Source organism: Gopherus evgoodei, chromosome 3 (assembly GCF_007399415.2).
Source record: "Gopherus evgoodei ecotype Sinaloan lineage chromosome 3, rGopEvg1_v1.p, whole genome shotgun sequence".
Lineage (NCBI taxonomy): Eukaryota > Metazoa > Chordata > Testudines > Testudinidae > Gopherus > Gopherus evgoodei.
Window position 1 is genome coordinate 170,616,984 of NC_044324.1, and position 11,425 is coordinate 170,628,408.

At 42.9% G+C, this 11,425-nt stretch overlaps 1 protein-coding gene across 1 annotated transcript in view; it reads left to right on the forward strand.

Annotated features, from left to right (window-relative positions):
- ACBD3 (acyl-CoA binding domain containing 3) overlaps positions 1-9,444 on the forward strand; it is a 35,923-nt gene extending 26,479 nt beyond the window's left edge. The window contains exons 7-8 of the mRNA XM_030557389.1: positions 3,880-4,164; positions 7,288-9,444. Coding sequence (XP_030413249.1) covers positions 3,880-4,164; positions 7,288-7,493 — 491 coding nt within the window. The 3' untranslated portion in view covers positions 7,494-9,444. The remainder of the gene's footprint in view (positions 1-3,879; positions 4,165-7,287) is intronic.
- The last annotated feature ends 1,981 nt before the right edge of the window (positions 9,445-11,425 follow it).

The following is an 11,425-nucleotide window of genomic DNA, read 5'->3' on the forward strand; positions in this document are numbered from 1 at the left end:
TTGCTTCTTTTTGTGAGGACACAGGAGGCCTCATTAATGCTTCAGCACCTATCCTCTTTAGGAGTCAGTGTAAACTTGGAAAAAATCTATCCTCCCTCTGACATACACCATAGACTTTACAGGGGCGACCCTGGATTCAGTCATGGCAAGAGTTTATCTACCAATGGATAGGTTTTTCTCCATGAGTGACCTGATAGACCAGGTTATGCGCAACTCTTGAGCACCACTCAAAACTTGTATCTCCCTCCTGGGGCACGTGGCTTCATGCACTTGTTATCCCATTCACCAGACTCTTCTTACATTGCCTACAGGCATGACTCCAAACAGCATGTTCACCAACCAAACACAACGCAAACATCTTAATGACAGTTCCTTCCAGAATAATGTCATCTCTAAATTGATGGAAGGGATCCCAGTCAAGTATGTGTGGGTGTTCTCTTCCTATACCCCACACTGGAAAAGACCGTCATTAGATGCCTCCCTCTTTAGATAGGAGTGGGGGCCCGTGTGGACAGCCAGATAGCACAGGGCAGTTGAATGCCCCAAGAAACCAGGATGTGCATCAATCTCTGGATCATTCAGTGCAAGAAGCGTGCAAGACCTTTCTGCAACTTATCCAGTCCCAGCATGTCCTCATAATGTCAGATAATATGGCAATTGTCTGTCTTTACATCAGTAAACTAGGAAGGGTAAGATCCATTTCTCACTGTGTGTAAGCTATCCCCCTATGGAACTGAGGTGTCAGGAATCAAATTACCTTGTTGGCAGCTTACCTTCTGGGAACTCAGAATGTGTTGGCAGACACCCTCACAGGCATTTTGCCACTGATCACAAGTCGGAGCTGAATGATTCAGTAGTGAACAGTATCTTCACTCAGTAGGAAAGTCCCACCTGGGAACTATTTGCCTCCCAAACCAAATGGAAATGCAACATTTGCTGTTCCAAAGGTGTTCTAGAGCTACACGCTCAGGGCAATCGTCGTCTTCTCCTCTGGTCAGGGCATCTGGCTGTGAATTTTCTCCCTTACCACTTCTATGTTGAGTCATATGAAAAATTCGACAGGACAGGGCACGAATCAGCCTCATTGTCCCCATTAGGCCAGACAGATTGGGTTCCCAAATTTCCTTACATCATCTCACCCTCTGATCAGCATCCTGTCCTTTCCTGCACTCTTGACCCAGGAGAAGAGCAAGATCAAGCATCTCAACCTATTTGATGGCTTGGATTTTGGATGGGCATCAACCTAGAATGTTCTTGCTCTGAAGCCATGCAAGCCATCCTTAGCAGCAGAAAAAAGTACACTAGGAAATGCTGTTCAGCCAAGGGGAAGTGTTTTCCCATATGGATACAGATGAAACACATATCTGAGTAGGCAGATATTCCCCTTATTTTGAGCTATCATCTCGCTCAAAACTGGGCTCTTGCTCAGTCCTATAAGAGTCTGCCTGGCAGCATTCAGTGCATGCCATCCACCCTCAATGGTTACTCAGTTTTCACTCACCCATTGACTAACAGATTCTTGAAAGGCCCAGTCAGAACCTTTCCACCAGTAAGGAAGCCTGTCCTTTGCTGGGACTTGATCTTTGTTTTCAGCACTCTGAAACTACTAGAAACACCCTTCAGACCACTAGGAACATGTTCCATCTATCACCTATCAATAAAAATTATGTTCCTTTTGGCCATCACCTCAGCCAGAAGGGTGGGGGAACTCAGAGCCGTAATGGTGGATCCGCCATACTCTATATGTAATAAGGACAAAGTCCTATCAGGACTACATCCAAAGTTCACTGCCAAGGTACTTTCAGAGTTCACCTTAAGCCAGTCAATCAGCTGTGGTTTTCCATAATCACATACATCTGAGGAGAAGACAGCATTCTGCTGACATTCAACAGGCCTTGGCTTTTTACCTACAAAGGACAAAACCAACTGGAAAATCTAAGATTTTCTTTGCTATAGCAGAATGACTTTGAGGCCACGCTGTCTCTTCCCAGCAGATTTCTAAATGAATTTCAGGCTGTATCCTACTCTGCTACCAGCTGTCACTTCTTTCTCTTCCTCCTGAGGTAAGGGCTCATTCTACAAGAGCACAAAGCTACATCAGTGGCAGTGGTTCAGGAAGTGCCTATTCTGGATGTTTGCAAGGCAGCCACATGTAGTTCCAGCCACACATTCATGAGACATTATGCTCTGGTACAGGACTCCTCCATTGATGCATCCTTTGGGAAAGTCTGCTGCCTGCATTCTCTCACCCTCCTCCTACTTGAATACTGCCTGACAGTCAACAACAGCGGAATGCACATAGGGGCCAGCACTGGAAGAAAAATTACTTACCTTATAGTAACTGGAGGTTCTTTGAGATAGGTGATCCCTATCTGTATTTCACATTCCTCTCTGCTGTGGATCATTCCTGGATTCATAGTAGAGAAGGGACTGGAGAGGCAGTTGGTCTGTTCTGCCCATTATCTCTTGGTCTGAGACACAAGGAGAGGAAGGGCACATGCACGGACCAACGGACACTGCTTACAAGAATCCTCCAACTCGGGATGCATAGAGTGCATTCGCCCCTACAATAGAATACAGATAGGGACCACACAGCTCAAAGAACTCCCAGTTCTATAAGGTAAGTGACCTGTTGCTTCTCTCTCTCTCTCTCTCTGGTATTGCGGTTGTAGCTCTGTAGTTAGCACTCCCTACTACCATGTCAGAGCTAGATATGGTTCTTGGGCGCACTCTCTCCCTTTCCTAGGGCAGAAGGGATTGGGTATAAAGGCAGTGTGCTCAGTTCCTATGAAAAAAGATGAATATGCAGCAACCCCAAAGAGCCCCATCCAGTCCTTTTCAGCTGAAGATAACTGACACACAAGACCGTAGAGGGAAGGAATGTAAGGTCGAAGTTCTGTTGCAGAGCTTCTCTTTGTATAGGATAGATTGCACAAGTGGGACTTATGGGGTAGGGACCTGTTGGTTGAATGTGCCAGGGGGCATATTCTCATGGACACTAGGACCAAGTACCTAAAGGGAGTGACTCTAAAGGAGTAACTTTTGTGTTCTCCTTTCCGCCTGCCGCTGCTGCTCTCTCCATGATCCAGATCCATCCCCCTTCCAGCCAAACAGACTGCAGCTTCTCACTGTTCCCTGGGCTCACATGGACAGCCCTGTTGTAAAAGTCTGTGGAGCTGGAGGAGGAAAATCAACTCACTACCAGCTTCCCTCCCCCACACCCCAGTTCTGTCAATCACTATTCCTGGCCTTATCAGTGGCACTTGCCCACCTTCATCCAAAATCCTTGTAAGATTTGGGCAGGCCCTAGCAAGAAACTAGAGGGTGGGTTTTTGGTCCTATGTGAAAAATGTGGAGCAGTTATACTGAGCACATATCAAATAAAACAGCTTGCATGTTTAGGAGTTACATTTCAAGGATTTGTTTAAAGGGTTTATATAACCGTGTGTAGCTGTCATAGAAGCAGTGCCTTTTACTGAAATAGTAACCCATATTGCTCTGCCCTGAAGTGATGTCTTTGAATGAAATTTTGCCTAAATAAAGCTAGATAGTATTGTTAGTCAGCTTAGATGTGCAGGCAGCTGCAAATTGAATGAAACAGTCAGCCAGACTTAGTTCTAAGGGGCAGATTTGTAATATGTACAGTGTTACAATGCAGGCTTCATGATGTATTGCATGTGAGTTTGCTAGACCTCTGTTAAAAGGGCATTGTCCTGTAGTAGCATGAAAGCTCAATTTAGGAAGCAACCTGGAGACTTGTCCTGCAGAGGCTGCGTGGTGCCATGTCTTACAGAAGTGACATGTTATTGCATAACGTTAAAGCAGCTGTATTTTTAGAGGCAAGTCATTCACCTTCCATGCTTTTTCCCTCCTTTTTAGAATCTGTTCCAGTGATAGCAGCTCCATCCATGTGGACACGACCTCAGATAAAAGACTTCAAAGAGAAGATCCGACAAGATGCAGATTCTGTGATCACAGTAGGCCGAGGAGAAGTGGTTACAGTCAGAGTACCAACTCATGAAGAGGGGTCATATCTCTTCTGGGAGTTTGCTACAGACAATTATGACATTGGTTTTGGGGTATATTTTGAATGGACAGACTCCCCTAACACTGCAGTCAGTGTGCATGTCAGCGAATCCAGTGATGATGAGGATGAAGATGAAGGTATATTTGCTTATTTTATATACGCTTTTAATGGTGTCTGTTGGCCATACTCTAATGTAAGGGTCTTTTTTTGTTTGTGTGTGCGCGCACGCGCGCACTCTGCACAGCTGGTATCCCTCTAAAAATGAAATCTATCCCTTCCAAATCTTAGTTAATAGTTGTTTCAAGTACCACATCTGCCTGGGGCCAGGCTAAGGCAGTCATGGCCCTAGTTGCACATGTGTTGGTCCCCACAACCCCTTGGCAGGGGCCACTCATATGGCTTAGGGAAGAGTCACTATTACTACTTCTTCTGGCAAGATAGAGCCTCCCTCCTGTCCTGACCGCTGCTCCTTAAGCAGGCTGGGGAAATGCCCAGAGGAGAGAGGAATGTTCTTAGCCACCCAAGCAAAGAGGTCCTGCCACCAACACCCCAACAGAGCTGCAATGGGGGCTGACAGCAAGGGTACTACACAATGCTCAGTGTGTAGGGGGTCCTCCCAGAGCAGTAGGGCTTTGAAAGTTAACACCGCATTGGAATAAATGAGGAGGTTAACACCTCTTTAGAATCATTTCTTCAGGCTGTCTGCAGACACCACTGCCGTGGTTACACTTGGCTTACATTTCAAGCTTTTATTTTGCAACCACAAGGTCTGAAATACAACTTTTTAAAGTGAAAACTTCAATTCTGGTGATTGTTTGGCTTCAGGAGCCATGGCTCTGTGCGTGTCTCTCTGTTGTGCTTATGCCTTGGTCCCTGTTGCCAGTTTTTATGGTTCTATTTTACTCTCTTGTCCTCTTCTCTTTTGGTGTGAAAGACACACCAAGGGAAACAAATGTTGCTGCTGTTAAATGCTCAGCTGATAAGCTGATTTTTTTTCCCTCTAATCTGGGGGCTGTAAGAGAAGTGATTTAAAAAAAAAAGTTCCTTAAACACTGTAGTGATGCTCATGTAGACTGTGGGAGTTGGTATGCTCCATCTTGAACAAGGTGCTCAAACATTGCATGCTGGGGTGGAAGGATGATCTTGGTCTTGTGATCAAGGCAAAGGGGGGAGGCCTGGATTTTGTTTCTCATCCTGATACTTTGTCACCTTGAGCAAGTCACTTAACCACTCTCTTGACTTCCTAATCGGTAAAACATACCATCTTGGATATGGCTATTGAGAGGCAAAATTTATTTCTGCACTGAGAGTTCTTTGATAGAAGGAGCTGTAAAGTGCAAAGCTTGTAATGCTGGGACCTGTGGGGCTGCATCTGCACATTGAAAGTTAAGGGAAACCGTTGTTTTAGGACATGACCTTTAGGCTGTTGAATTTCCGAATATATGACTATGTGGTAGGCAAATCTGGACATCCCTGCTTCTGCTAGATACTAACCCAGATAACACTTGGTGCCAACTAGGGTAATAAGATAAGCCACTGCTAAGTGAAATGCTCCTTCATAAAACTTTAAAAAAAAAAATAAAAAAAAAATTAAACACAAAAGATCACAATGCCAAGTGTCAGTTTGAGAAGTAACCACACAGTATGGTGAAAGCATTCTTTGTAATCGATCTTTGGACATTGCTAAAGCTGATGGTTTCCTGCCTTTCCCTATTGGCATTGCGGGCCTTATGTGCAGTGATTTGAAACCTAGAAAAGGAGCCTTTTGTACATGTTCAGATAGCAATGGAGGTTGGGTAGAGAGGCCCCTTTGAAAACTTCATCTGTAGATGATATGGCATGATCAAAACAAGTGATTGTGCAAGTGAGTTAAAGTAGCCTGATGTGAGGGAGCATGAGAGATACCACTCTTAAAAGTCAGAGATAGAAAAGATTTAGTAGGTTGTCTTTCATTCTCCTGTCTCTGATGTATGAGTATTCTTTACTGTCTAGTCTCCAGTATCAAACGACTCAAGCAATGAAATACCCACTTCCACTATTCTATATGTTAGACCAAAACTCAAGACATGGTGGTGAAAGTCTCCATATATCTTTAATACTCCCCTAAAGGATGCAATTCCTGCCCTGCTGACATATTTTCCAGGAAGGAAATTAACCTCAGTATCCTCTCTTCCAAGACCTGATGTTGCAATGACCCGGATGGCCAAAGGCTTGGACCCAGGTCCTGTCCTTCAGCCACTGGGGAGTCTGGCATGCCATTGCAGGAGCTTGTGACCCAACCATCTGTCCTCTGCCACTGAACTGCTAGGCCACCTTCGGGTGTGCTGTATCCTGCCTGCAAAAATTGTGCACAGGGATTTTCTTGCGGGTACACCACTGCTCTGCATAGACAAGTGAACAAAATGACCCGTGAATACTTTACAACTGAGTGAACCACATCTGGAAATGCCTCAGGCTATGACCTTAATTCAGCCAGCTGTGGTCTAGTCATTAGGTTAGGCCACCTCACTTAATGGGCTGTCCTTCAGCTCACATGAGTAACAGGAGGTCAGCCACCCTAACTGTTGTCAGGAGTTCAACAGTTAGCTCAGCTAACCTTTATTTTACTGTGCCAACAGTCCCTGAGTCTTTTCATTATGTTGTATTAGCTCTGATCTTGAGCAAAAGCAGCTCTCAAGAGAGGAGTTTAAGTAACTGGGCTTTGAGATCCTCTGACAAGAAGCTGTAAAATTGCTTATGGTTCAACTCTGAGATGCTGAGCACCAGTTGTTCTCATTGACTTTAATGGAAGCTGTGTTGGCTCAGGACCTTTTGAAAATCAGGCCCTGGCTCTGTTTGTCATTTAACATTAGTGGATTCATAAAGTGCATGATTGATGAAGAAACCCATGATCAAACTGAACTAAAAGCTGGTTTTCCCCTTCTTAGCAATGTAATGTCACCACAAAGTACCACTCATTCATTTTTGTAAAATGGATAGAGACTAATTTCCATGCTTCATTTTAGAAATCTTACCTCAGATCTTCCTCATGAATGCTTAGTTCCTCAGTCTCCCTCCTCCCTCCTAAAAAATAAATTAAAAAAAAAAGTTCCCAAATAGTTAAACATACTTCTTATTTTGTTACTGAAATAACTTTGATTTGTGTCTTCCTGGTCCCTGTTGGGCTAGTAAAACAAAAAACAAGCAAGAATTTTTTTATTCTTTATTTGCATAAAATCTCCCAGTATATTTAATGACTGATCTTTATTTTTCCACTACAGAAAACAGTGAAGAGAAAGCCAAAAAGAATGCCAGCAAGCCTCAGCTAGATGAAATAGTGCCTGTATACAGACGAGACTGTCATGAAGAAGTGTATGCTGGCAGCCACCAGTACCCAGGGAGAGGAGTTTACCTCCTTAAATTTGACAACTCCTACTCATTATGGAGATCAAAAATAGTTTACTACAGAGTTTATTATACTAGATAAAGATGTTGCAGTGTCGGAGGCTGGGGCTGTGCAGAAGACATCATTTTATTCGGAATTTTCTTCAGACATAATGGATCTTTTGAGTCTGTATTTTACCCTGTCTGGTGTATCTATACGGTTTGTGTGTGAACTTTAACATTAGAAGCTCGGATTTTTCTGCTGCACAATTGTAATGAAGATCACATTGGGCTTAGCACAGGATCTCCCAGCCCTTAATGGCATCAAGAGGTTAGCCAATGAAATCACTGGCTGCCAGTGCCTAGACTAAAGTCACACTAATTGCATATACAAAACCTCCAAACTGTTACTTACACACACAAGCATGTAGTGTCTGAACAGTTGTTGGTATGGTGTTGCCTGGTCTGTGTGCTTTGGGAATTTATGATGATTTGTTATTAGAGGGAGTCTCATCCTTAATGGGCAGAATCAGATACGATTTGCAATGTAGCAAGTCTCTCCCTTAAACTGTATTCAGATGTCAGATTTTTACACCATTAAAACTTGAAACAAGTTGTCTCTCTTCTGTCGTCATGCAAGAGGTAACTTATTCCCTTTCCTAAAACAGCGTAGTGAATAAAAGTGAATGGCATTTGTTTTCAGTGGGGCTGCATAGTCTAGATCAAAACAACAGTGCTGTAAAAATGGAGCCTCTTGTCTGACTTCAAAATTCGAAGATACACCCTGGATAGCAATTGAAAATAAATGTAACTAGTGACACAAAGCAGAATCTGAGTGCCCCCTCCACCTATTGCTAGCCCTGGTGGGATTCTGGCACTGAACCAGAGGATGAATAAATTCTTATCTTGTTTGCTGATTTGCTGTACGGGTAGACTTCAAAGTGAAATCAGTTTTCTGCACAACTCTCAGCTTTGCTTTGTGTTTTTTGTAAACCTAAATCTGCACATAGTGCATTTAAACAATTATCTGAATCATTTTGGTGAAGTGTAGGGATTAATGTTGCACTAATATTATGGAAATCACTGCTAGGAACAACCCATTTTAGTTGAATCTGGGGGTACTTGTGTGAAAACCCTCCATGCTTTAATTCTAGTTTGTAATTATGTTTTTCAGGGAAAAGCAGAATGTCCCTGCAGATCCTTAACTAATTTAGCTTTAATCTCTCGTGCCATATTTCATAGATGCTGTTGAAGCATTTTCATAGTTTGTGCTCTGAAAACAAATACCGATGGTTAACTGGTGCGTATCTGCAGTAACAGTGCATGTTTCTATGGAGCTTTGCTTTGAAAGAGTGAGAGGGAGTTCAGGTATGCTAAAGGTGAACTGCGCATTCTGCATGGGTAATGCACTTGATTACTGTTGCATCTTTCTCAAATCACTTATTGCAGTAGGATTTCCATTGATTAGTTGCAGCTTGTACAGTTCCATAACCAATAGGGATGGTGGCGTTTGGGGGGGGTGTTGTTTTGAATCTGTGGTTTTTATGTACATGATTCACTTTTTTTCTCATACCAACTGTGGAGAGAGAAGCTATAGAATGCTTAACTTGTCTTGGCATTTGGTTCAGCAACACACTACTAGCTTATAGCTAGCTAGTGCTGCTCCAGCCAAAACACTTGTAAAATGTTCTGCTCGTGTTCATACAGTATATAGGCCATGGAGTTAAGAAGTACCTTGCTTTTTAAAAAAACCAACCTGTATTTAAAAATGTACAAAATAAAGGCAGGCACTAATATTTCTTCCAGTTTTTGATTTAGATTTTGTCCTTACAAAAAAGTTTGACTTTTCTCTAAAAAATATATATATAAAAATTGTTCTTGGGAGCGGTGTATGTCGCTTTAAATGGCAGCATTTACTGTTGCGTGTTGGGTGTCAGAACTTTTCAGTTTCCGAACTTTTTTAATTGCCTCTGGCTGTTTAGTACAGTACAAGTGCGATTTAAAATACCTTGGAATAATATATTTAATCTTAATTAAAATACATTTATCTGTAACCCTGTTGGCTTTTTATTAACTTTACTACTGTAGATGGCTGTTCAAGTAGACATGGTGGTGGTTTTTTTAAATGCCCTTCCTGTCTATAAAGATTCACAGTATACAGCAACCTTTTCTCCCCTCCTCTTCAGTTCTGCTATACTTATACCCTGCCCTGTGCCTGCTAATAGTTATCAATTAAAAACCACAAGGCTGTGTGGACAGTTTGCTTGAGGATGTGCATTGGAGAAGGTTAATGTCCCTCTGGGGTGGAGCTTGTCTGCACATAATGAGTATTTTTATTACCATGTCCTACTGTGCTAGACACTGCACCAACCATTCCTGCCTTGAGGTGTGTAAAGTCGCTAGAGACATGGATCTAACAGAGTAAGCAATGTGACGGTGTCAAGTAGCGTGTTTGTGCCATAATGTTTTTTTAAATGTTGAGTGGATTAGGCAAAGGAAGGGAGCACAAAGGGCTCACAGAGTGCAGTTCAGGTGAAGAGAAACCGCTTTGGGAGGAGGGTATAAAACCAAGCCAGAGTGTGTCTCCACTTAAAACTTTTCCCTCCGAGTCCGTGCTCCAGCACCTGCTGGGGGTACTGTACCTGCTCTTTGCCGGTTTGTCTGAGCTCTGGCACTGAAGCCTTGCTGGAACTTTTCTTCCCCATAGCCCACATTATCTTAAGGAGTAGCACTGCACACATCCTAGTTTGGTTTTGAAACCTTCTGTCCCTTTTAAAAAAAAAAATACCCCAAGTCTGACTCAGCCCCTCATGATTCAGCAATCGAAGTTAATATTTCTACCCCAACATTAACTTAAAACCTCTCTGAATATGAATTTAGACGGACTGTTCTAGTATTGAGAAACTTGTCCTAAAATATATATTCCTCCAGCAACTGCTAATACTTCTTTGTAAGTAATTGAACCAAAATTAAAATGGTTTTCTGTAGATTCTGCTACCTGAAGAGATACTTGTGCAAGACACTGCTGTGAATGAGAGGTTAGTTGTTTTTTGTTTACTTCCTATGAAACAATGTCAAACATACTGAGGGCTAAAAATATATGTAGCTTTGGGGGGATTAAAATTACATAATGTAAAGCAGAAAACTTCCTCTGTATCTTAGCTGATTGGGTTGATTCCTGCTGTGTACAAACTTGATCACTGCTCTAGCAGGTACCCAAAGAAAAAATCTGCTTGGAACTACTCCTTTTCAATTCTCTTGCATTATGCACCATGATGCAGTGTGATCCTCTAGCTTACCTTGCTTCTGTATACATGCTGAAGCCTGGTCTACACTAGGAATTTACATGGGATAGCTATGTCTCTCAGGGGTGTGAAAAATCCACACCCAAGAGATGAAGCTATACCCACCTAACCCCCAGTAAAGAGAGTGCTACATCAATGATGGAAGAGTTCTTCCATCAGTCTATCTACCACCTCTGCTGGCATAGGTAGTGTCTACACTGAACCAGTGCAGCTGCACTGCTGTAGTGTTTATGTGAACATACCCCTAGTTTATGTGGCTCCAGCCCCATACTTCACACTGAAGCCTAACTTTGTCTTACAGATTTAACATTTCCATGAATAAACAGACTATAGCCACTTTGTGTTTCACCTTTATTGATGACAAGTCTGAACCAGTGTCTCCATCTTCCTATTAAAACTCAGTTCAGTAGGAAGCAGCACTGTCTGGTAGTTATAATGCAGGAGTCCTAGCTATGCCCAGCCTTAGTGCAGCTTTTATGTATTAGTCATCAGCTTCATAAATGGATTTGGGCATCCACCTCCAAAATTTAGATCCTCAAAACTCTACCATCTAACCCTGTAGGCATCAAAATTCCCTAGACTCCCAAGGTTCTGCTGGTGAACATACTGTGGCACCTGATCCTGGTAGGTGTTCTCAGGGCCCACTTAAGAGCATGCCTTGTGAATTAGGTCCTACACAAAACCGAGCCAGGGGAGATGGAGGAGCCCCACCACTCTCCCCTTTCTGGGC